At 38.6% G+C, this 25982-nt stretch overlaps 1 protein-coding gene across 4 annotated transcripts in view; it reads right to left on the minus strand.

The window, feature by feature from the left end:
- The window catches only part of LOC100781873 (mediator of RNA polymerase II transcription subunit 13), a 55665-nt gene that overhangs the window by 1720 nt on the left and 27963 nt on the right, over positions 1-25982 (minus strand). For all 4 annotated transcript variants that reach the window (XM_014764290.3, XM_014764289.3, XM_006591367.4 and 1 more), the window contains 8 exons: positions 24023-25396; positions 16757-17000; positions 16518-16659; positions 10729-10816; positions 10515-10593; positions 9764-10059; positions 8457-9522; positions 6612-6983 (listed from right to left, as the gene is read on the minus strand). In XM_014764290.3, the coding sequence (XP_014619776.1) occupies positions 6612-6983; positions 8457-9522; positions 9764-10059; positions 10515-10593; positions 10729-10816; positions 16518-16659; positions 16757-17000; positions 24023-25396 (3661 nt within the window). The remainder of the gene's footprint in view (positions 1-6611; positions 6984-8456; positions 9523-9763; positions 10060-10514; positions 10594-10728; positions 10817-16517; positions 16660-16756; positions 17001-24022; positions 25397-25982) is intronic.

Raw genomic sequence — 25982 nt, forward strand, 5'->3', positions numbered from 1 at the left:
AAAGGAATTGTTGAGTCACAAAGAAAGTATGTTCTAGACCTTCTCAAAGAAATTGAGATGTGGGTAAGTGGGTTGCAGGAAAGCTTAAAACTCCTATAGATCCTAATCAAAAACATGGAAGTGAAGACAAAGAAAATTCAGTAGATACAACTCGATACCTTAGATAATAGGGAAGATTAATTTATTTATCTCATATCCGATGGTGGCCAGACAGCCTTTGCAGTAAGTTTAGTGAGTCAATTCATGCACTCACCACATGGAGAATACCTTGAGGTAGATTACAGGATTGAGGTAATTAAAAAGTGCTATGAGCAGATGATTATCTTTTAAGAAAACTGAGCAGCAAGGCATTGAAGTGTTTATGTTGAACAAACTAAGAGAGAGAAAAGAGAGAAAACTGAAGAAAAGTTAAACTGATTTTTATTGATCTGAGAAGTTAGTTGCAGTTAGTTACATACAGAGGTATATATAGACCTCTGTCCTGTTAACCTAACAAAAAACAGATTCTAACTAACTAACAGATTCTAACTAACAGAAACTAAGAATATAGCCTTGTATCCTAATGAGGTCCCCCCCTCCCCACCTCAAACTCAAGGGGAAGAGTTTTCAGAAGAAACACTCTTCACATTGAGTTTGCCTATGAGAACTTCAAATCTTGATGCAGAAAGAGGCTTAGTGAGTACACTAGCCCACTGATCCAGAACTGAAATATGGACAATAGAAAGTTGCTTGGCCAGAATCTTCTTCCTTACAAAAAAAACATTCATTTCCATGTGTTTTGTACGGCTGTGAAATACTGGATTGTGTGGAATAGAGACAGCACTCTGACTGTCACAAAAGATTACAGGAGTGGTGAATGGAACTTGTAATTATGTCAACAAAGTATGAATCCAAGTCAATTCAGTGAAAGTCTGAACTATGCTGCGATACTAAGCTTCAGTACTAGACCTGGCAGTAACTTTTTGCTTGCGATACCACTAAGATATTAAATTTGGACCAAGAAAAATAGCAGTCCCTGAGGTAAGCGCCTGTCATCCACATCAGATGCCCAGTCAGCATCACAGAATGCTCAAATAACCAAGGGCTTTGTAACATAAGTGGTTTGAAGAAGCAGACCATGAAACAAGGTGCCCTTCAGATGCCTTAATATTTTTTTCACCAATGTCCAGTGAGAATCCAAAGGGACAGCCATAACTTGACAAACTTTGTTGACAGCAAAACTGATTTCAGGTCTAGTAAAGGTAGCATACTGTAATGCACCAACTACAGATCTGTATAGAGTTGGATCATGAAAAGCATCAGCACCATGTCTAGACAACTTGCAGTTGGAGACACCATTGGGGAAGAAATAGAGTCAGCTTCAGCCATGTCATGTTAGTTTTGTGAAGTAAATCTCTAATGTATTTGCTCTGAGTCATCAATATAGAATTGTTGGATAGATACTTGATTTCCAAACCCAAGAAATAATCTAAATGACCAAGCTGCTTGAGTGAAAAGGCAGTGTTTAGTTTGTATGTAAGCTGCTGAATCAGAGAAGTTGAGCTACCTATTAGAATTATATCATCTACATAGACTAAAAGGAAAACAACATGCATCTATTGCCGATAGATGAATAGGGATGAATCACTTTTGCTCCCAACAAAACCAAATTGCAGCAGAGTAGACTTTAGCCTGTCAAACCATTGTCTTAGGCCTGTTTTAAGCCATAGATAGATTTGTTGAGTTTGCAGACCAGTGACTTATCTGCAACTTCAAAACCAGGAGGTTGTGCCATAAAAACAGTTTCTTCAAGTGACCCATTCAGAAAGGCATTGTTTACATCAAGTTGAAATAATTTCCACCCATTAGACAAAGCAAGAGTAAGAATAATCCAAATAGTAACAGGCTTGATCATAGGAGAAAAGGTTTCATGAAAATCAAAACCATGAACTTGATGAAATCCTTTGGCTACCAACCGTGCTTTGAACCTGTTAATGGAACCATCAGCATTTTCCTTCACCCTGAAAACCCATTTACAATCAATAGCTTGTCTCTTAGGAGGCAATGATAATAAGTCCCAAAGTCTTATTCTTCAGCAAGGCATCATACTCTTACTGCATAGCAGTAAGCCAGTCTGTATTTGCCAAAGCTTGTTTTACAGTTTTAGGCTCAGAATGGGTAAGAAACAGAGAAGGATGTAACCTAGGATTGTGAATTCCAAATTTAGACCTAGTTTGCATAGGGTGAGTATTTACTGGTACAAAATTTGGTACAGAAACAGACTCTGAAGAGGATGTAGCAAGTGTAGTTGACTCTGAAGTTAGAGGCTGAACAGAGACAGGTGCAGAGGAAGTAGAATTTTGAGGTACAGAAACAATGGTGATGGGAGAATGAGCTGGTAAAGGAGAAAACCCAGGGAGAACAAGGGGAATAGAAGCTGTATCAGCAGGTGACATTTGAGATGATTGAGGTATCGATGTGACAAAAGGTGGAAAAAGATTAGGATTGAGACTAAAGTAGGAAAAGCTGGTGATGGAATTAGTGGAAGGGGAAACAGATCAGATTAGAGAAACCTTAATTCATTGTACAAAACAACTTTAGAAATGTACACTCTACCAGATGAGGATAAGCATTTGTATCCCTTGTGGGAAGAAGACCTCAGAAATAAACATTCTTGAGATCGAAAATTCAGTTTTTGTGTCTGGTATGGTCTCAATAAAAGAAAATAGGCACATCCAAATGTTTTAAGAAAATGATAATCAGGATTCTTATTAAACAAGGTAACAAAAGGAATAGCAAATTTGAGGGAAGTGGTGGGAAGCTTGTTAATGAGGTATACAGCTGTAGTAAAGGCATAATCCCAAAACTGCAAGGGTAAAGATGCATGATGCAACAATGTAAGACCCAAGTCGACTATATGTCTATGTTTTCTTTCAACCACACCATTTTGGTGATGAGTGTGGGTAGCCAGTCTGTTAGAGATGCCAAAGGAGGCTACAAGAGTAGAGAAAGGTCTGTATTCACCTTCCCAATCAGACTGAATACTCTTAATTTTGGTGTTAAGCTGCAATTCAACCATGGACTTGAAAGCTTGGAAAACAGAAATGGTTTCAACCTTGCACTTTATAGGAAATATCCAGGTATACCTAGAGAAAGCATCAATGAAGGAGACATAATATTTATAACCAGAATATGAGGTAATATGAGAAGGTCCCCACAAATCTGTGAAAATAAGCTCTAAAAAGGAGAATAAACAGAAGTAGAGCTATGAGAGGGTAATTTATGATATTTGCCCATACAGCAAGAAGAACAAAATCCTGTGGAACTTTTATTCAATGAAGAAATGTTACAATGAGTGAGAACAACTTTCATTACATGATCATTAGGATGCCCTAACCTAGCATGCCGAGATTAGCAACATTGAAAGAAGAAACAACAGAATTAGACATTACAGTAGAGCTATTATTATTAACAGTGAGAGCTGAACTAGAGAAGTCAGCATTTGAAATAGTAGATGCAGACATCAGCAGTGAAGGACTCTTGAAGCTTGAGATTATGAAAGGAGTAAAGTCCATCAACACCAAAAACTCCTTTAAGAAGGATCTTATTGGTCTCGTGAGATTTAACAAGACACAAATGAGGATGAAATTCAAAGAAAATAGAATTAACTTTGGCAAATTGACTAACACATAACAGATTTTTCAAAATTGAAGGAACATGTAATAATTTGTGAAGTTTAAAGGTTATGCCAACATCATTAGGAGACACAAATGATGAGGAACCAATGTTAGAAATACTTAAACCTTCACCATTGCCTATGAATATCTGATCTGGTCCATCGAAGTGGGTGAATTGTTTAATATTCTGTGTCACCAGTCACATGAAAACTCGCTCTAGAATCTGGAATCCAGGTGGTACCAACTTGACCATTCCCATGAGAGGATGAATTAGTGAGCATTGCACTGGGTTGGCTGTGACCTGGAGCAGGATTCTTAGAATTCGGATTAACCCAGGTGTTGGAGGTTCTGACTGAACCAGTAGAGTAGGGGATGGGTCGAAGTATGGTAGGATCAATGAAAGTTAGAGATTCGTGAGGTTGAAAGTTCACATCAGACCTAAAATGACAAACATTGATAGTGTGCCCATATTTAAGACAGATTTGACATTGGAAGTTTGCAAATTGTCCACTGCTGCATCCTCTGCCGAAGACACCACCACCACGGCCAACACCTCAGTCCGAAAAGGCACCGCGACCATACGAACCTCAAGAACTACCAGAATCACCAGTTTTATAAGCGTTTGGATGCAAATATCCTTGAGTGTAGTTTAACAAAGCAGAACTTATCACATGGGCATCTCTGTTGTAGCGCGAGTCGAGTTTCATGACCATAGAGCAAAGCTTCAATTTCTACGATGGATGGAGTGTGCTTTTTACTTTCAATAACAGAGACCACTGGCGCGTAATCAGACGGTAGACCTTCGAGGAGCGCATCAACGCATTCCTCGTGACGAACAGGAACGTCGATGCTGGCAAGTTCATCAACATACCCTTTGATTTTGCACAAGTACTCCTCAATCGTCTCGTTGTCAAAAGTAACTGCTCTCATCGCAGTGCGAAGCTATCGCACACAAGATTTCGTATGAAGGCTAAAGTACATGTGAATTTTATCCTAAACTTGATAGGAATGACAGGAGCCAAGAATGCGCGATAATACCGATTTTGAAAGAGTGGATTGCAGCCAAACCAGGAGCAGCAATTCGATCATAGCCAGGGTTGACGCGATCAGCCAAACCTCCTAGGCTTCATAGCCAGGGTTGACGCGATCAGCAATTTGATCATCCTCTGAGGTAACAAGGAGGAACAACTGGATTGACGACAAAACGTTGCAACCTATGTGATTTAATAACTGGTTCAACATGTATGCCAGTGAAGATAACTGGAATCATCAAGTTTTTCGGCAATGGAGTTGGGAAACCACTGAAACTGAATTCGAAGGAGCGGAAGCCAGAACGCAGGACTCTGGACCTTGCGAAGGAACCATGATTACGTAAAAATGGCTCTAGATACCAGGTTGAACAAACTAAGAGAGAGAAAAGAGAGAAAAATGAACAAAAGTGAAACTGATTTTTATTGATCAGAAAAGTTAGTTGCAGTTAGTTACATACAGAGGTACATAGACCTGTGTCCTGTTAACATAACAGAAAACATATTCTAACTAACTCTAACAAAAACTAACAGAATATAGCCTTGTATCCTAATGTGGTGCAGTTAGTCAAAGCTCACTGCCCTTATCATCATACTACAGCTGTTTAACACTAGATGGGTGCTGTTAGCAAAAGCTAACAGCTCTTACAATTAGATTACAAAACTGTTTTCACAATTGTACAATTACATACTCCAATAGTTTATAAATGTGGACTGGGCTGAATCCATTACTGACCAAAGGTCAACATTTGGCTATTGTACTTTTGGTTTGGTAAATTTGGTTACTTGGAGAAGCAAAAAAAGAAAAAAAAATGATGTGGCAAGTAGTGCAGAGGTTAAATGTAGGGCAATGGCACAAGGAGTCTGTGAAAGTTTATGGCTAAAAAAAATAATACAAGAGTTGCAACTTCCTATGACTCCACATGAAGTTGTACTATGATAACAAGGCTAAAATTAATATTTCCCAGAACCCAGTTAAACATGACCAGACCAAGCATGTAGAAATTGATAGACATTTTATAAAAGAGAAGGTGAATGTAGGCCTAATTTGCATGCCATTTGTTCCTACTTCACAGCAAGTGACAAACATTCTTAAAAAAGGATTCAGACCTAATTTTGATTTCTTTATAAGCAAGTTGTGCATGTAGGACATCTATGCACCAACTTGAGGGGGTATTGACAGTTGTATGTGTTTTACTTTAAATTTAAAGTTCAAATAAGAATTCTAGAAGATTTAAGTAGGTAAGATTAAGATCAAATTATTCAGTTCTGATTTGATTTTATTCTCCTTTATTCTAGAATATTTAGTTTGTTAAAATCAATCAAGATTAGATTATTCAAATTTGATTTGATTTGATTTGATTCTCCTTTATTTCTCCCTATCTTCTCATTATATTTTTTTTGTAAACAGGGTGGTAGAGTCTCTCCTAGCCTCCTCTGCCTATATAATTCTCTTGTAATTTTGATTAATGTACAAAAATAAAGATAATTTTCTTCTCCTAAAATTACAGATACCAATCTCTATGAATTTGAAAAGTCAAAGAATATAAAATTATTAGACATAATTGGACTTATGTTTTATAGTTAATTACTTTATAGATATGAATCTAACTACATATTTTGATTGTCATGTTTTATAATCAGGATATGACATAACACTTTTATTTAACTAAGCATGGGTACTAGACTACTGGGTCTAGGTAAGTGTATCTACGTATTAACAAGATACAGAGACGGGCACTAAATTTTCTATCCACGCAGGATTGGGGACTAGTTTTTTTTATAAAATGTGAGGATGGGGACAAATACTATAGTACCCTACCCAAACCCTAACCATTGTAGTTGAGGATGGGTACTAAATTAGTGTTCTTTAATGAAAGAAGAAAAGAACATAGAAGTTAAAATTATTCTAGTAAAGATAACTCACCAGGAGTTGATGAATCTGCTGGCAGAACTAGTTGTAACGTATGGTCCATGGAAACTGCAACAAAACTAATGCTTTGTGCCCAATGAAGCAAACCCCTAGAATTGTCAACCATAGAATGTCCACCCATAAGCTGCTTTCTTGCAGTAGGTTGCCCTAAACTGCCTTTCATAAAACTAGTGGATTTAGTATGAGGGCTGTACAAAGGACTAGGTGAGGAAGGAAGAGTTCTTTCGGGGATCAAACTAATATCTGATTGTTGCAAAGAAGAACCATTACTAGTTGCAGACATCCCATCAGACATAGATTTCCGCAATTGCAGAGGCCATCTCTTCATCTCAGATACACCAACTGAATAAATGGCTTTCTGCCACTCTGTTTGAATAAAATGCCAAAGTAAGAAAGCATGTATAGATGCAGACATAAGGAGCAAATGTACACCAACTAGCTTCTCAACTTAAAGTGTTGTAAATATAAAGCCAATTTACTTTTGATGTATGTTTTGATGTATGTAAATATGCCAACAACCGACCATGAACCTTTGTGTGTATAACTTTAAGGTTGGAACAGTTTGAATATGGTCTAAACCCACATGTTCAAAATTCAAATAAATCTGGGACTACACCTCAAACTTCTGGCAAAATTCATCATTATCAACAAGAAATAAAGTTCATTTTGATAAACTAAACGGTGAATGGAATCATATATAGATAATAAAATGCAAGAATCAGTTCTAACTTACATGTCACAGGCTAAAACAACAACAACAATAATAGTAATAATAAGAGAAAATTACATTGACACCCCCTATGGTTTCTTCAAGATGAAAATGATACCTTACCTTTTTAACCCCTACAATAACCCCCTTAATTGTTTGAAATACATTGTAGTGACATGCCCTGTTTCTCAATAAATGCATTGCATGTGTACCCCTCTAAGGGGGGTCACTGTGAACGTTAAAAAGGCAGAGGTATTGTGTGCAATTTGAAGAAGCCACATGGGGTGTCAATGTAATTTTCTCTAATAATAATAATTAGTTATAACATGACAGAGGAGATAATGAATTTTCTAATTTCTTTTATTCTTGAATTTTCTGACATGAAATCACTTGATAATTTGTTATATACATTTGATGAAATAAATTAGATAATTAAAAGTGACTGTGCTTTTAATCCAAAATATTTTGTGTGAATGTACTAAAACAAATGGAGCCAGCTAAATTGCATTATTACAAGTGAGATGCTCACTTGTTCTGTGAGATATTGCTTCACACAATTCAGAAGGAAGCTTTTGCACACCACTGCTACATTTACACATTACAGATTGGCAATAACTGAACTTATCGAAACCTACACTGGACCCACCCAAATTTCAATGGAACTGGTTTTAAACTTCACGATTTTTTTAAGAAGTCCTGTGGTGTATAATATATTAGAATTTGAAAAAATGACCCACCAACCACTTCATAACCATGCAAATAACATCACCATTGGGTACTATGCAATAATTCTCACTCAACAGTCTCAACTGACACCGGTATCAGTATAGGTATGGCCAATATCAGGGAATTTATGAACACTTTTTTTTTTTTGCTCAGCAAAAATAAATATGTATTAGATAGATGAAATAGTACCAGAGGGAATTTATGCACACATGTATGCAACAATGTGTGAATTGGTCATTATCTTTAGGACTGTAGAAGTGTTTTTCAATTAACTTCCAGAAAATTACACCGTATGTCCTAGCCAATGTCATCAGCCATGCCATTTTACATGAGGGGATGTACCATGCCCCAAAACTGATTTATATATCATATATCTCACAAGAGAGAGGCAGAGACAGACTTACCAAGGTACTCGAGCTCATAAAAACCTCCAATGCGTGCTATCACAAAATCTCGAGGCTTTGCAAGGCCAGGATCACAAGATTGAAGTATCAGACAACCTTGCTGAAGAATTTGAACAAATAGGCACTGCAGACCCTTTGTATCCTGCCTGCTGCTTATTCCACCAAAGGGGAAAATATTGCAGTCCAGTAATTCTCCCCTTGAGTCTGTCCAGATGCATACGAGCCAACGCCAGTCTTCAGTCCATCCATAGCAACAATGTAGGCTTGGAGGAGTCTCCGGATCGGACCCAGATCCATCAGTGCTTGAAGCAGACTCCGCATTTCCAGCTGTACTTGTACTCTGTGCATAGTTACCACTACTGTCATCTGCCAATGCCTTGGAAGATTCTGAAGTGGGACTACCAATAACTGAAATACCATTTTCAAGAGAACCTGGTTCTGCGAGAATAAAAAGGGGTTCAAACATGTAACGAATTTCATCATAAAGAAAATTATCTCCAGTTCTACTTGGATCACAGCTTAACCCCCCAGTCCTTGTTGGTTGCCAAGAATTATCCCAAGTACCAGGCCTCAAGCTAGCATCAATGTCACCCTCTCTTGGAAGAGAATGTCCTGCCATTCGAGGACCAACACAGTCTTTCCACATCCCAGAGATGGGAGAAGGCATTTGTGTCAAAACAGAATGAGATCTAGGAAATGCAGATTGAGCAAAATCACTAGAGATTCCACGTGAAATGCGACGAGCCTTGCTGTATACAGTAAAGGCAGTCTCTTTTAAAATGACAAGCTCACTAACAGATGGGCTTGTGACTCTGAAAATGGCATCCACTGTAACTATCTGCAAGACCAATTTTGGAATACTAAACCCAGAAAGCACAAGGATATTAGACGCTGAAGCTTCATCGACAGTGGTCAAGCCACTTAATGCCTTCACAACCTGGCTGTGCAAGCTAGATCTCCTCTCTCTATCTGACTGTTGGGCAACCGATCCAATGGCAACAGAAGATTCGATTACAGTTTGCAAAATTGCAGTGGGATCAGGAAATGGGCACACCACATAGATTACCTAAATGTAAGAAGGAAAAAATGAGATCAAAAGCATCAATGCACGTAGATCTACGATTTAAAAAAAAAAAGAGAAATATGCTTTGAGAAAACTATTTTCTTCTATGAACAGTGTCATGTCATTAATGCTTCAAACAACCAACTAGGCTGTTAAAGCCTCATCATAATTTGGTCTGATTAGCACTTAGGGAACAAAATAACCATTCAATCTACAAAATTGAGCCACTAAACAAGTCACTTACCAAGCATGAACTGTTACTTCCTTCGCCGGGGTTTGTAGAAAAGCAAGAGCCAATTTTCAAACCTCTAAGTGCCTTTGAAAGAGACTTGAGATAACTAGTCAGGTCCCAACCATTAGATAAAGATAAAAAATAATCACTTACTGAACCAACAAGAGATGCATTGCTGCTCTCAATCTTTATTGATTGGGGGCAATCAAGTAAAACAAAACCACAAGATGACAACTTTGCGGACTCTATCTCCATCTGATTCCCCAAGCCTTGAGGTGAATGAGTACCTAGCTTGCATGTCTCATACACTGAAAAGAATAAAAGCAAAATCAGACTAAAAGAACAAATCAATACATAATCCGAGTGAAGGGAAAAAAATTAGGTGAAACTTAAATCAGCAGTCACAATGCATAGCAATCTGGATGCATTCTGCTCTGCAACAGCAATCAGCTATTGTTGCATTCAAGTTCAACTAGTACAACACACAAGAAAGTCCAGAAACACAAAATGCTCTAAGCACCTCAAATAGCATCTACATCCATAAAAAAGATATGACTTTTCTTTCCTAAGAGACAGGATTTAGCTATGGTTTCTCCACATTTTCTTCCATCCTTTTTACTGTCAATAATACATGATAAATAAGTAGACATAAATACAAAAATTATCAAATCCATCATAAAGCATAATACGTTGCAAAATGCATTTTGTAATCATCATCAAATAGTCCTTATAAATTAATTGAAGCATAATTACCACTATTTACCTGTTCCTAGTTGTTGAAAAAAATCAGCAGCAGCAGAAGTAAGGGGATCAATGTCGGGACATACAACATGATAGGTAATCTGCAACCAACAATGCATATAATGATTTAAATGAAAGCAAGTTCTTAAGTTCATTACCCATCGGGTAATTAAGTCAGGCTATATGATAGACAAGGTTCCATTAGTAACAGCAGCCATAAGTGATAATGAACTTACAGGTTTCTGTAGAGCATAGGGCTCTAGAGGAGCCTTCTCCCAGTGCTGCAAAGAGTTTGCTGATGTCTTGAGCCAATCATCCTGATACCTATTGGGCATGTTTTGCATGAGTGGTTAACTAAATACCAAACTTTACAGTACCAGATGCCTGCTGTGCTAGCATTCTTATCATATTCAATATATGATGGACAATATACCAGCAAATAAGCAAGTGATTAATCTATTGGGTTATTTTTAGCACCCTGATATTGTTTATGGCTGAATTCCATGAGAATCAAATCGTAGTGTGTATTTTTATACATAAATAAATACAAACATATCCCATTTTTATATTACTGCTCAATCTACTAACTAAGACTATTCTATATATAGTATTTTAAGTGTTCAATTCCTGAAAATTAATGACATTCAACTATATTCAACATATGCTATAATGCCGAGCTGAGCTTGCACTTTTACTAAACAAGCATAAGCTTTTAAGAAGGACGGATAACTTGAATAAGTTCTGAATTTCATATATAATTATAATAGTGTTTTAGTGTGTAATGTTGTGTGTCAATGTTGACCACACCTCATGCTATTTATAATATAGAAAAGAAAATCAGTATTGATTACAAGATCAATCAATTTCTGATTAATAGGAAATAGATATCAGGAATACTATCAAAACATAATCTCACACTCCCCCTCAAGTTGGAGCATATGTGTGATATGAACCAAGCTTGTTACAAATGTGGTAAACCCAATAGAAAAGAAGGCCTGCTGTGACGATGGAGACCAGTGTGATGCTCCCTGGAGATGCGTCACGCGTTATGTGCGTGAACTTCACATGCCAGGGCCCTGCGTGGGGCTGCATGCAGTGGTGTTTTGAGTTGGCTGCGCACGTGGACGGCGTGGCAATCTTCCGTGATGGCAACAGGTACTGTTCACTGGTGAAAAAAGCAAAAAGATCCCCCTAGGATGCCTTGAGGTGGAGGGAGAGAAGATCAGTGTGACACTAGCCAGAGATGCGTCACGTGTTATGTGCGTGAAGTTCACGGACCAGGACCCTGCATGGGTTCGTGTGCAGCAGAGTTTTGCTTGCCAGAGGGGGGCGATTCCATGAGTGTGGTTGCGCTGGAGAAAGAAGACTCAGCAATGGTGAACGGAAGCTCACAGCGCTTCATGTTACTGTTCATGCAAACAGAAAAACGCATGCTGAAAGAAAGAAAAGAAAATTGTTTGGCATGTGATAGCGGTTGCTGGAGAAGCATTGGAAAAGGAGAAAGGGTCGCTGGAAGATATGCAGCGAGCAGAAAGGTTCATTGGGGGCAATAGGTCCTCGGTGGAGAACCACTTTCATTATTCCTCTGTTAAGAATAACCTAGCTCTAATACCATATTACAGTATATAGAAGGTACATGTAAGCAGACTTATGCCCCACAAGCAGAGAGGCTGTTTCCAGGACTTCAATGCATGAACTCTAGGTCATAAAACTAATGTTTTTAAACCCGGACCGGTCATTGAACCAGTCAAGACACTGATTAAAGCTTCAATGGTTTAGCCATAGTTGAATCGTGGTTGAACCAGTTATGTTATTAAATAATATTTTTAAATTTACAAGAAAATATATTAACTGATAATATAGACTTGATAACATTAAAATTATTCATAGGATTATTATTTAATTTTTCCTAGCCAAACATCAAATACATTAATTTTTTTTCAAAATAATAATCTACGATAATAATTACTTTAAGGGAAAAGTACTAGTATATATTTAGGATTAATATAGGATAATTTAAAATAAAAAATAATAATTTATAAAAATTAATTATATGAAGTGAAATGCAATAGTAAAAAGCAGATGATAGGCAACAAGTGTGTGTTGGTAAGTTTCAATGTGCCTCATGAGTTGCAATGCTCATTGAGTCTTTCACCCTTTGTCTTTTATTCAGTAGAGTATTGAGCTTTTATTAGAAATTCAAGATACATGAATGGTGTCTTTTCTTCTTCCTCTATCAAAGCCACAATTCTAACCCACCACCAGCAGATGATGCCAAGAGGTGCCATTTGCAGCCACCATTTCGTTTTGCGCCATTGCAAGCCCACCAGAGTTCTTCCATAGTCGCACTACTCTGCTTGCCTCTCGTTTTTACACTAGTCCTTCCTTCTCTATACATCATCTTTTTCCGCTTCATTTTTTATCTTCTCGTTTTTTTGGTTTGTTTCCAGAAACCCGTTCAGCCCATAGAACCGTCAGTTTTCACTGGTTTGGCCAGTTTTTAGTAGCTCTGGTTATATGGGTGTATTGGACCAGACACCAGGCAGGTTTTCTGGTTGAACCAGCCAATCCGGTCTGGCTTTGATAACATTGCATAAAGCAGCAACCCTACCATCTTACCTGATTTGCCTTATGTGAGTGTTCACGCATTGAACTCTAGGTAACAATACAACAACGCAATCTGATATCCTGTAATTTGGGACAAAATTACCCACTAAAAGGATTTGGATCCAGGTATTTACCTGAAAAAGCTTTGAAGCTATTAGAGTATGCTGTTAGTCAACTGTGAAAACAGTTCTATAAACTAATTTTAAGGGCTGTTAGCTTTTGCTAACAGCACCCATCTTAGAGTTGGTTAGGTTCTGTTAGTTAGTTACAATAACAGAACAGAGGTATATATATACCTCTTTTATTAATTAACTTTTGATAATCAATAAAATTATCCTTTATGTTCAACAAGTTTTCTCTTCCTTCTCTCTCTCAGTTTATTCAACATGGTATCTAGAGCCATTTTTTTGAATTCCTAGTTCCTTTACAAGGTCCAATGTTCTGTGTTCATGGCTTCTGCTCCTTCCAGTTCAATTCCCCAATCATTTCCCAACTCTGTGGCTGAAAAACTTGATAATTCCAACTATCTTCACAGGCGTCAACATGTTGAACCAGTTATTAAGTCACACAGATTGCAACGTTTCGTGGTTAATCCGATTATTCCTCCTCGTTATCTCACAGAAGATGATCGTGTTACTAATCATATCAACCCTGATTATGAAGCCTGGGAAGTCCAAGATCAAACACTCTTGGTATGGTTGCAGTCAACTCTTCCTAAATCAGTGTTGCGTGTTCTTGGTTCAGATCATTCCTATTAGGTTTGGGATAAAATTCATGAGCATTTTAGCCTTCACACGAAAACTTGAGCACGACAACTTCGCACTGCCATGAGAGTAGTTACTCTTGATGGCAAAACAACTGAGTACTTGCGAAAAATCAAAGGGTTTGTGGATGAACTTGCTGGTGTTGGTGTCCCTGTTCGTCATGAGGAATACGTTGACACGCTGCTTGAAGGACTATCGTCAGATTACACGTCGGTGGTTTCTGTTATCGAAAGCAAAAAGCGAACTCTGTCCATCGCAGAGATTGAAGCGTTGCTCTATGGACATGAAACTCAACTCATGCGCTACAATCAAACCTGTTACTATTCAGATCATCCTTACTTTGGCTTTGTCTATGGGTGGAAATTATTTCAACTTGATATAAATAATGTTTTTCTGAATGGGTCACTTGAAGAAACTGTTTTCATGACTCAGCCTCCTGGTTTTGAAGTTACAGATAAGTTATTGGTATGCAAACTCAACAAAGCCATTTATGGCTTAATACAGGCTCCAAGGCAATGGTTTGACAGGATAAAATCTACTTTACTGCAATTTGGTTTTATTGGAAGCAAAAGTGATTCATCATTATTCATTTTTTGCCAACAGATGCATGTTGTTTATCTCCTGGTCTATGTGGATGATATCATTCTAACAGGTAGTTCACCTTCACAAATACAGCAGATTACATGCAAGTTAAACCCTTCTTTTTCGCTCAAGCAGCTTGATCATCTAGATTATTTCCTGGGTCTGGAAATCAAGTATCTACCCAACAGTTCTATCCTTATGACTCAGACCAAATACATTAGAGATTTACTTCACAAGACTAACATGGATGAAGCTCACTCTCTCTTCTCTAATGGTATCCAACTACAAGTTCTCTCGACATAGTGCTAATGCTTTTCATGATCCAACCTTATACAGGTCTATAGTTGGTTTGGTGCATTACAGTATGCTACCCTTACTAGACCTGAGATAAGTTTTGCTGTCAACAAAGTTTTCCAATTTATGGTTGCTCCTTTGGATTCTCACTGGACAGTGGTAAAAAGGATATTAAGGTATCTGAAGGGCACTTTGTTTCATGGTTTGCTTCTTCAACCTACATCTGTTACAAAACCCTTAGTTATTCGAGCTTTTTGTGATGCTGACAGGGCATCAGATGTGGATGACGAGCGCTCTACCTCAGGGACTGCTATTTTTGTTGGTACAAACTTAATCTCTTGGTGGTCTCGAAAGCAGAAAGTTACTGCCAGGTCTAGTACAGAAGCTGAGTATCGTATCGCAGTATAACTCAGACTTCCACTGAATTAACTTGGATTCATACTATGCTAACAGAATTGCAAATTTCATTCACTACTCCTGTTATTTTTTGTGATAATCAGAGTGCAGTTTCTATTGCACACAATCTAGTTTTTCACAGCCGTACCAAACACATGGAAATTGATGTCTTTTTTGTAGGAGAGAAGATTTTCGCCAAGCAGCTTACTATTGTCCATGTTCCAGCTCTAGATCAGTGGACTAATATTCTCACCCAGCCTCTTTCTGCATCACGATTTGAAGTTCTTCAAGGAAAACTCAATGTGAAGAGTGTTTCTCCTGAAAACTCTTCCCCTTGAGTTTGAGAGAGGGTATTAGAGTATGTTGTTAGTCAACTGTGAAAACAGTTCTGTAAACTAATTGTAAGGGCTGCTAGCTTTTGCTGACAGCACCTATCTTAGAGTTGGTTAGAATCAGTTAGAGTTGGTTAGGTTCAGTTAGTTAGTTACAATTTGTTACAATAACAGAACAGAGGTCTATATATACCTCTTTTATAAACTTCTGTAATTAACTTTTGATAATCAATAAAATTAGCCTTTATGTTCAACAAGTTTTCTCTTCCTTCTCTCTCAGTTTATTCAACAGATGCAAATCTAATTACTTTAATACCCATCTTGCCTCAGCCACATGTTATTTGATATATAAATTTGAAATTAAAAAATATTATACAATTAACACAAATTAGTTGGTGACTTATCAGTCTCCACACACTGTATTCTCATTTCAAAACTTTGTCCTAACTCTTGTCATCTAATGTCTTTGTGGCTTCATCTTCATCTAGTTAAGATTAGTCAGCTGTTCCCCAATCCAACCAATCATAGAAATAGAATTTTAGTTTAATATTAAACAGCAGTTTTGTTTTACTAGATTTAGTTGATTATAAAAAATAAGGTACATTAAAAAGAAAACATATTTCATTTAACTAAAATGCATGTCATAGAAGCAAGTATATAGGTAGATATAAGACATGGGGATGGACACTGAAGTTGCTATCCGATCAAATATGAGTGCAGGAAAAAGTTCTTTTAAAAGTTGGTTGGGAATAGATACTATAGTATCATATCCAAACCCTACCCATCGTTATCGATGCCTAACTCTTTTCACTTGGTCATTCTCCGTTAGTTTATTTGTATGAGCCATGCTTATGCAATGCATGTTCAAATTAAGCTTAATCCCGAGCACCATTTATTTATCTTGTAATAAGAACAACCCTATGCAGCATCATAATCATCTAAACCACCCAACCCAATGCACTCAAATACTATGAAAAGCCTTGCACCATAAGGCAATTATGTATTCAAACTTACTTTTCTATAAACATAAATGACAACAAGTGTACATACCCTACAAGTATAGAAGGAAATGGAAGAGCAATGAGAGTAGGTTTTAGCCGGGAACATGATAGCTGCTCTAACTCTGTACTGCATAAATCCTGGCCAGATCTCCTTTGAGAAGTCTCATCCACCTTATCCATCAAGTTGGAAACTGCAATAGCAATCAAATTGTATTACAGTATTAGTATAATTAGTAGTAGTATAATAATGAACAAGAAACCTCCACTAATGTCGACACAAACTTCTACCCTTAATACTGGAAGATCCACCAACAGATGATTGGGATGGACTCATTGGTTCTGAAGAATCCCTACATTCATTAATGCTGGATTCAGCAGAAACTCCATCAACTATGCTTCCAGTATCAACCAATTGATTGCGTCCTTTGCACCAATCAGTTACAGATAATGGCCCTTCCAAATTGGAAAAAGCAGATTTCAAAGCCGTTTTTATGTCAGACTGCAGCAAACTAATGACAGTGGATGCATCAACCTGAGAATTCAAAATACTGGAATATAAGTATAAAAAATGGAACAGAAACCAAGCAACAATACCATTGACTATTATCTAATATCGTAAAGCCCTAAAATAAGCAACCCCATGAGATAACCAATAATAGTAAGTAGTAACTAGTAAGTGGGAGGGGACTGTGACAAAGAATTCATAACATCCCATCACAAATCATTAGACAGATTTCTAATTTGATAAACTACAACAAAGCCTCTCACCAGTTGTCAATTAACATAGTCAATCTAAGAGGCTGGTGTTAGGCAGTCAACAAAAATTGTAAAATATCGTCAAATCCTTATGACATAGACAGACGAGCTGATTAATGACTAAACAACTCAATAAATCAGAATATTGAGAATATTACATGGAGTCAATATAAGCATAGAACAGAAAATCGAAGGTGATATCTTACACAAGGGGATCAGCATCTTATCTTGTTGGAAATAGGAGCATTTAATGATTATTATTTTCCTAGCTTATATTTCACCTTAGCACTTTCTTTTTGATGTTATATTCATAAACTGAGATGAGAGACAGGTAGAGCGAGAAACAGAGAGAGAGAGTGGGGGGAGGGGGGTGAGAGAAACAGAGAGTGGGTGACTGTAGGATCCCAACGGTACCCCAACAGAGATGGGTATGGCCAGCAGCGCATCATTAGGAGAAACTGGAGGGATGCATCTGACTAAACTCATTCTATTTCACAAGATTTCCTGAAGATATGAATGAAACCGAGTTGTGGTACATGTTTAAAAAATGGGGGGACGTTCGAGAGGTATTCATCGCAAGAAATCGTAATAAGTGGGAAAGAGATACGGCTTTGTTAGATTTAAGGGGGTGAAGGATGTCACGACGTTGGAGAGAAAGCTGGACAACCTGGTAGTAAGAGGATTAAAGATGCATGGCAGAGAGAGGATGGTACGCGGAGAAGACAGTAGAGAACGACAACAGGAAAAGTCAAAACCACCACAACAAGAAACTAGCCCCAGGGAGGAATCAAACAGTTTTGAGTTCAGCCGGACCTGTATCTCACTCATCGGTGCAGATGAACATACCTGCGGACGAAAAGACATGGCTAAATAGGACATGGGTGGGAAGACTGAGGAACCTCACACTGTTTGACAGGATAGAAGACGGCCTTATGTGGACTGGGTAAGACGACATCACACCGAAATATATCGGAGATGATATGGTATTGCTAATGGGCCTTACAGAGACCAAAGCTGCACAAATGACGGAGGAAGTAAATGAACAACATTCGGCATTATTCTATTCGTTGGAAAAGTGGACCCCTCAATTGAGGACTGGGCACCGTCTGGTCTGGCTCTTATGTTGGGGTATACCATTGCATGCCTGGGACATGGAGCACATTAAACAGATTGCAACAGCGGTCAGAGAAGTGGTGGAGGTGGATGATGACATGGACGAACTCCACAGGCTGGATAGGAGGCGGATACTAGTTAAGACACCACAACCACCATTAATCCAACATAAGGTCTCAGTATGGATTAACAGAGTAGAGTACACCGTGCACATGGTTGAAGAAACTTATTATAACCAGGATAGATGCAAATGTTGGGGGAGAAGATTTATAGGATCATCGAAGGAAATACGCTCCGTCGACAGTGACAATGAAGCAGGAACACAAATGACGAATGGAGACATGATGTCTGATACTTAACTGCCACCGGAGGATGCTCGGCCAAGTGCAACGGGAGGCGAGAAAGATCAAGTAGTCACGGTGACACAACGGACCGAAGGACAATACCAGCCTGTCAACCCACAGGTCAGTAACCAGAGGTCACTGTCGACAACACGTGAGTTGGCCATACCAGAAACCTGGAATGTTCAAAGAGAAACTGACCGAAGCAACCTTAGGCCTGACAAAAGTAAAATATTACAGGCACAAGGGACTGCTGATGAGTCAAATCGCACCCCTAGCAGCCATTTACGGAAAGAGGATAAAACAAATGGAGACAAGATGGAGAAGGAATTGCTTAAGGAGGTAGGAAAGGTAGTAGCTGTAATTTCGGAAAAGGAACTTTTAATGGAATCAGAAAATTGCAAGGTTAGTGGGAATGAGGCGGACCTAGTGATGTTAGCAAATTTTGAATTAGAGGCCACAACTCCATGCGTTGTCTTACAAAATGTGGAGGATGGTGGGCCCTCAATGGGCCTCTCAAAAGATTACCTACGTGACAAACCAGGGGGTGCAGAAAGAAATACCCATTGTGAACAAATAGGCCCAAGGCACATGGGAAAGGTGTACTCAAGAAGTTGAGGGTGTAGAAAGAAACTGGACCAAGAGCACACTGCTGGGTTGTTAAGAAAAACAGATAATAACGCCCAAAACAAAGTCAGTAGTGTTATTGAGAACCAGGAGAACTTCTCACCAGGAACCAGAGGCAGTGGGTCGGAAGAAGTGGCAGAGACAACAGCACCAGTCGAAGCACAGCTTAAAACTCAGACTCCTTTGCAAAAAGATAGCCACCAGACATGTGCTCAAATAAGGGAAGCCTCAGCACAATGGAAGATGGCACAAAACCTAGGAGTTACATGCGAGGAAGGAGATGCAACAGTGGTCACAAAATTTATGAAGATGGAGGTGACGGATAAGGAGGAGGCCAACAAGTTGGGTAACAGGAGGCCTGGATAATGAAGATTATTACATACAACATAAGGGGGCTAGGGAGGGGAGTGAAATGGGCTGCAATCAGAAGAATGATTAGAAAGGAGAGAGCAGACATGCTGTGTTTACAAGAAACTAAGAAGGAACACTTAGATAATTATATTTGCCATGCCTTATGGGGAGATACAAATGTCAAATGGAAAATGCAACCTGTCATCAGTAGAGCAGGAGGACTGCTATGCTTGTGGAATGAAAGCTCTTTCAGATTGGACAGGAAGGTGTGTGGGCAAGGATTCATCTACCTAGAGGGAATATGGGTCCCGGACGGGCAAAGGATGGTTATAGTCAACATATATGTGCCATGTGACATGATTCAGAAGGGGAATTTGTGGGACCAAATCACTCAACTGAAAGCTTTAAACCCAGGCGTGTTGTGGTGTATACTTGGTGATTTTAACAGCATTCGAACAGCAGAGGAGAGAGTAGGGATGAGCCAACGAAGGGTAAATGATACCACCATGGATGATTTTAATGAATGGATAGAGGACATTCGGGTTGAAGATGTGCCTTGTGTAGGGAGAAAATTCACCTGGTATTAAGCCAAACGGAACATCAAAAAGCAGACTGGACAGATTTCTTGTCACTGCTGATTGGTTGCAGAAATGGCAAGGCTCGACACAGTTTATCCTGGAAAGAAATTTCTCGGATCATTGCCCAGTTATGCTGAAATCAGAAATTGCTGATTGGGGACCACGCCCTTTTCAGATTTTAAATTGCTGGTTCCATGATAAATCTTTTCGAAGGGTGGTTCAAGAATCTTGGTCGAACAATCAGGTAAGGGGATGGGGGGGGGGGGGGGGGTTTGTTCTCAGAGAAAAAATAAAAGGAATTAAGGCTACCCTGAGAGCATAGAATAAGGATCATTTCGGAGACCCCCGGCAGAAGTTAGTAACTATTGAGAAGGAGCTAAATAAATTATAAGCTGAAGGTGATGTAAGACAGCTATCTACCCAAGAATTAACGTGTAGGAAAAAACTTCAGGAGGAGTTGTGGTCAGCAGCCCAATCTCACGAGTCCTTGTTGAGGCAGAAAGCAAGGTCACGATGGATCAAAGAGGGGGACTTTAATTCCAAGTTTTTTCACAGATTTGCAAACTCAAAATGCAGATCCAGCACCTTGAGAGGAGTGGTTGTAAATGATGTATGGGTTGATGAACCTGGAAGGGTGAAGGAGGAGACATACATGTTTTTCAAGAACAGATTTCAGGAGGTTGAATGGGTGAGACCCAAACTAGACGGGTCAGATTTAAAGAAATTGGACAGCAGCATAACGTCAGATTGTCGGGGCCATTCACTGAAAAAGAAATTAAGGACACGGTTTGGGAGTGATAAGACTCCTGGCCCAGATGGCCTAAATTTCATATTCATTAAGGAATTCTAGGAAGTTATCAAGGTTGACGTGCTTCGATTCATGGACGAGTTCTATGCTCATAGATCTTTCTCGAAAGGGTGTAACACATCCTTCATAACCCTTGTCCCTAAGATCAAGGACCCACAGAACCTACATGAATACAGGCCTATTTCTTTTATAGGTTGCATATACAAAACGGTGGCCAAGGTGTTAGCAAGGAGGTTGAAGGGGGTGATGCCACTATTAATAGATGAGACGTAATCAGCATTCATAGAGGGTAGGCACCTGCTGCACAACACTATCACTGCGAATGAAGTGATCCATGAAGCAAAGACAAAGAACAAGTCGTGTCTGGTCTTCAAAGTAGATTACGAAAAAGCTTATGATTCAGTATCTTGGGAGTTTTTATTGTATATGTTGAAGAGGATGGGGTTTTGTGGAAAATGGGTATCTTGGATCAAAGGCTGTCTAAAGTCTGCTTCTATATCCATATTGGTTAACAGTAGTCCTACATCTAAGTTCATTCCCCAAAGAGGCCTAAGACAAGGAGACCCTCTAGCTCCGTTCTTGTTTAACATTGTTGTGGAAGGACTAAATGGACTAGTGAAAGAAGCAATGGATAAAAACCTGTTTCTAGGTTTCAGTGTGGACAGAAACGAAGTCAAAGTCAGCATACTGCAGTATGCAGATGACACACTTTTCCTTGGGAAAACATCCATGGAAAAAGTGAAAGCCACCAAGGTGATCTTGAGAAGCTTTGAATTAGCCTTAGGCCTCAAAATTAACTTCTCAAAGAGTAGATTTGGGGTAATTGGGATGTCGGAGAGTTGGAAGGCGTCTGCTACCAGCTACCTAAACTGCAAGCTACTGGACATACCTTTTCAATACCTGGGTATTCTGATTGGGGCAAACCCAAGGGGCTCTGAATTGTGGGATCCTATTGTCAACAAATGTGAGAGGAAATTGGCGAAATGGAAACAAAAACTACTATCTTTTGGGGGAAGGGTAACACTCATAAAGGCTGTCCTAAACTCTATTCCTATATATTTCTTTTCATTTTTCAGGGTTCCAAAAAGCATTCTGGATAAATTGGTGTGGTTGCAGCGGCGGTTTCTGTGGGGTGGAGGGGCAAAGCATAAGAAGATAGCGTGATGAAATGGGAGTCAGTATGTATACCAAAGGAGAAAGGAGGAATTGGAATTAGGGATCTTAGGAAGTTTAAATATGCTCTTCTCGAAAAGTGGAAACGGAGCCTTTTTCATAACCAAGGAGAATTGTGGACTAAAATACTAACTTCAAAATATGGTGATTGGTGTAACTTGGAGGGGGTATGTAGAGGCAGTAGAGTATCAGTTTGGTGGAAGGATATAAACAACATAGTTTTCGCTGGTGAGGATGGAAGATGTTTAGCTAAAGGCATACAATGGAAAGTGGGGTGCGGAGCAAAGGTCAAATTCTGGGAGGATGGATGGAAGGAGGATGGAGTATCACTTAAGCAGAAATACCCTACACTTTTCTCTATTTCGAAGCAGCAAAATCAGGTCATTCAGCGAATGGGCAACTTCTTAGATGAAGGTTGGGAGTGGGATTTCAAATGGAGACGCTAACTTTGACAACAAGTTGGATATGGCTGTGAGGTTTCTAGAAGACCTAGAAGGTACCAGCATTCATCCGGAACAACAAGATAAGTGGATTTGGAAAGAGGATGTTTCAGGCTTATAACAGCCAGGAACGAGTATAGGTTGCTCATGTCAGATCAAATTAATGAAAATCAGGATGGTGCTTTTACAGAGCTGTGGAAGGTCAAGGTCCCTAGTAAAGTTTCCTTTTTTGCGTGGAGACTAATCAGGGATAGATTACCAACTAAAATCAATTTGCGCAAGAGGAATGTGGAAATACATGATCCTACATGCCCATTTTGCAAAAATAAAGAAGAGGATGCAACACATCTCTTTTTTAGTTGCAGCAAAATCATGCCGCTTTAGTGGGAATCATTATCATGGACAAATACCTCAACACCATTTCTAGAGAACCCGCGTATGCACTTCCTCCAGCATATGGTTGGGAATGGAAATGGCAATAGCTTTCAAAAATGGCAATGTTGGTGGATTTCCTTGACATGCAGTATCTGGCAGCATAGGAATAAGATTGTTTTTGAAGAGGAAAGGTTTAATGTCAGCAAGCTGTTGGAGGATGCCATATTTTTCTGCTGGACCTAGCTAAAAATCTGGTTAAAGGTTTTGACATGCCTTTTTATCACTGGTCCAGCAATATGAAGGAGGCTTTCATGGGATGAAGGGGAGATAACAATATTAGTAGGGGTAATGGTGAGATTAGCATATCGCCGGTACTATGGTTTCTTAATTCATGTTGTAAACTATGTATTAGGACACCATAGTCCTACCTAAACTGGCCACTCTGTAATCATTCAGTACAACTTGTACTGTTAGATATATAATACAATACTACTTTTGCTGATTAAAAAAATATATTATTTTCCTAGCTTAGTTACTGTGTTTAGATGAGTTCAATGTATGCAAGGATTATTTATTTATTTATTTATTATTATTATTATTATCCATGCAATAATTCTGCAAGAACACAAAATTTACATTTACATGTTTTCAACACACAAAATTTATTAGTAAATTCAGTGTATCTATTTATTGTCTATTTCATAACCTTAAATGACATGCAAATCCTTCCAAGAGTGAAAGGTGGTATATCCACACCAAATCAAGGATTCCAAATTAATTGTATCTTCCCTCTTTCGCCTGAATATTTCTACGCACCTCAACAAGGATAACTTCAAAACATCCATGCTATGTTAGAATTGTAGAAATTCATTTTACTTCTATCATCAAAGACCAAATCCTAAATCCATACCCATAAGGAAAGAGACAAATGATTCATAGATTTACAACATGCAGTAGAAGGAGCATTTAAAAACATTACAGCAAAAGCTTACATCAGCAGAAAGTGGATCCACTAACTCCAAGCCAGCAATGTCCAATGAATGAGAAGAGGCAAGACTTCCCCCACAGCCAGCATGGACCATGGAAGGCCCACAACAAAATCCACGCCTCCACTGTTCTTGCATTGCAAGCAAACCATAAGGACCATCACCACAATCCGCATCCAAGGCCAGATCAACAAAGGAAATAGCTTGTTGGACGAGTAATGCTATCCCATCAAGAAGCTCCTGAAGTGGTTTCCTTAGACCATAAGAAAGGATACCCTCTTCATTGAAAGAATTATGAGGAAAGGAAGGAACAACTTCCATGTTAGGTGAATTTGAAGGTTTTACAACTTTTGAAGCTCCTAATGTGCGCCAAACACCAACAGGGGCATTAAGGTGGCCATCAAGCATTCCACCATCAATATCACCTGCAATTCTAATTGGTATATTTTCTTTCTTCTTCACATCATACTTGCCAGATATGTTGTCTGTTGTCATACTTGGATCACTAGGAAGCTGATTCAAAAATGAAACCCCAGTTGACCTACTCAAACCAACAGGCATTAGGTTACCTGAAGATAAGAGAATATGGCGTAACCTGCACATGGAAGCTTGCAACGTAACACATGTGATATCAGTTGCTAATAAAGTTTTTGCAGATAGAAGGAAATGCTCTGCTTCATGTGTGCCTTCAGTTGTCTTCCTTATGGCAGATTTGACAATAGCATTAGAACCAATGTTTGAGAGTGGTGGTATCCCCTCAGATTTAGTTATGCTGTTATCATTACATGTGGCAGGATTTTTATCATTTTTTTCTTTCCTACTTTCCACAAAAGTATAGTAATATTTCGAGTGGAGACTCGTAGTACTAGCATCATATTTTCCAGAACCTGTTTTTGTGTTGGCAGACATTCCATTCTTCCCCTCTGATCCTTCAGTGCAAGGAGAAGTGGGTGGTGCTGCACCATATAAATAATTGTTTGAACTTGAATTTGAACTCTTTGCTTTTCGAGATTTTGGAAAATATGGGCTTCTGAATAATGTTGTGGACAACTCACAAGTAGGGGTATCAACAGCTCCAAATTCAGGAGCAAATGTCATCATTGCTTCAGCTTTCATAATATGATCAAACTCCCTCGTATACAACAGTTGAGTTTGATTGGTTGGACACAAAGACATGGAGTTATTCAAGTTATCTTGACTTTTGTTAAGACATTCCTCTATGGATGTTGAAGGAGGGGGGTTAAAGCTCTCAAAGGAAGGAAACCCAACAGGCAAAAGTATTTGACCTGGAACATCTATCACACCACCTGGACTGCTGTTGACATCTCCACAATCCGGGGCAGAAAGCATAAGTGCCTGAGATTCTGCAGTTCCTGGGGGCTTTGTCAGAAAATGACCACACAATAAGAAACCAATATACAAGAGACCAAGAAGCAGAGAGAAAAAAACAATATTAGAATAATAAAGAGGAAGAGCTTATAAATTTGAAGTATTCATGAGTTAAACAAAAAGATTCTGAGTAAATTTATAGAAATTATACAATCTATACAGTCAACCATATCTTATATCCAAATTTTAATTTGAAGAATCATCAAGAAATAAAATAATAAATGAAATAAAATTCATTATTTTACACACACACATAAGAAAGAAGAGACAAGGCATAAGAAATTACAAAACACCTTACACTCCCAAACAAAGAAAAGATAGAACAATCTAAACAACTTCATTAGTGCAATAAGGATCTTCAAACCCTCTTTATATTCAAGGAGGCCCATATTATGGTATAGTAAACAAACCAAAAAGTGTAGAGGGTAGTGTATGCATTTTATTTTTTTTGGAAGGCTGAAAATATATATATTATTAATAAAACAACCAGTACCAGTGGTACCAGAAAGTATAAATACAAAGCACCAAGGTGCTACCCTCCAAAAAGACCAACAACACAAGCCAGAAAACAGCCAGA

Source organism: Glycine max, chromosome 11 (assembly GCF_000004515.6).
Source record: "Glycine max cultivar Williams 82 chromosome 11, Glycine_max_v4.0, whole genome shotgun sequence".
In the NCBI taxonomy this organism is placed as follows: Eukaryota; Viridiplantae; Streptophyta; class Magnoliopsida; order Fabales; family Fabaceae; genus Glycine; species Glycine max.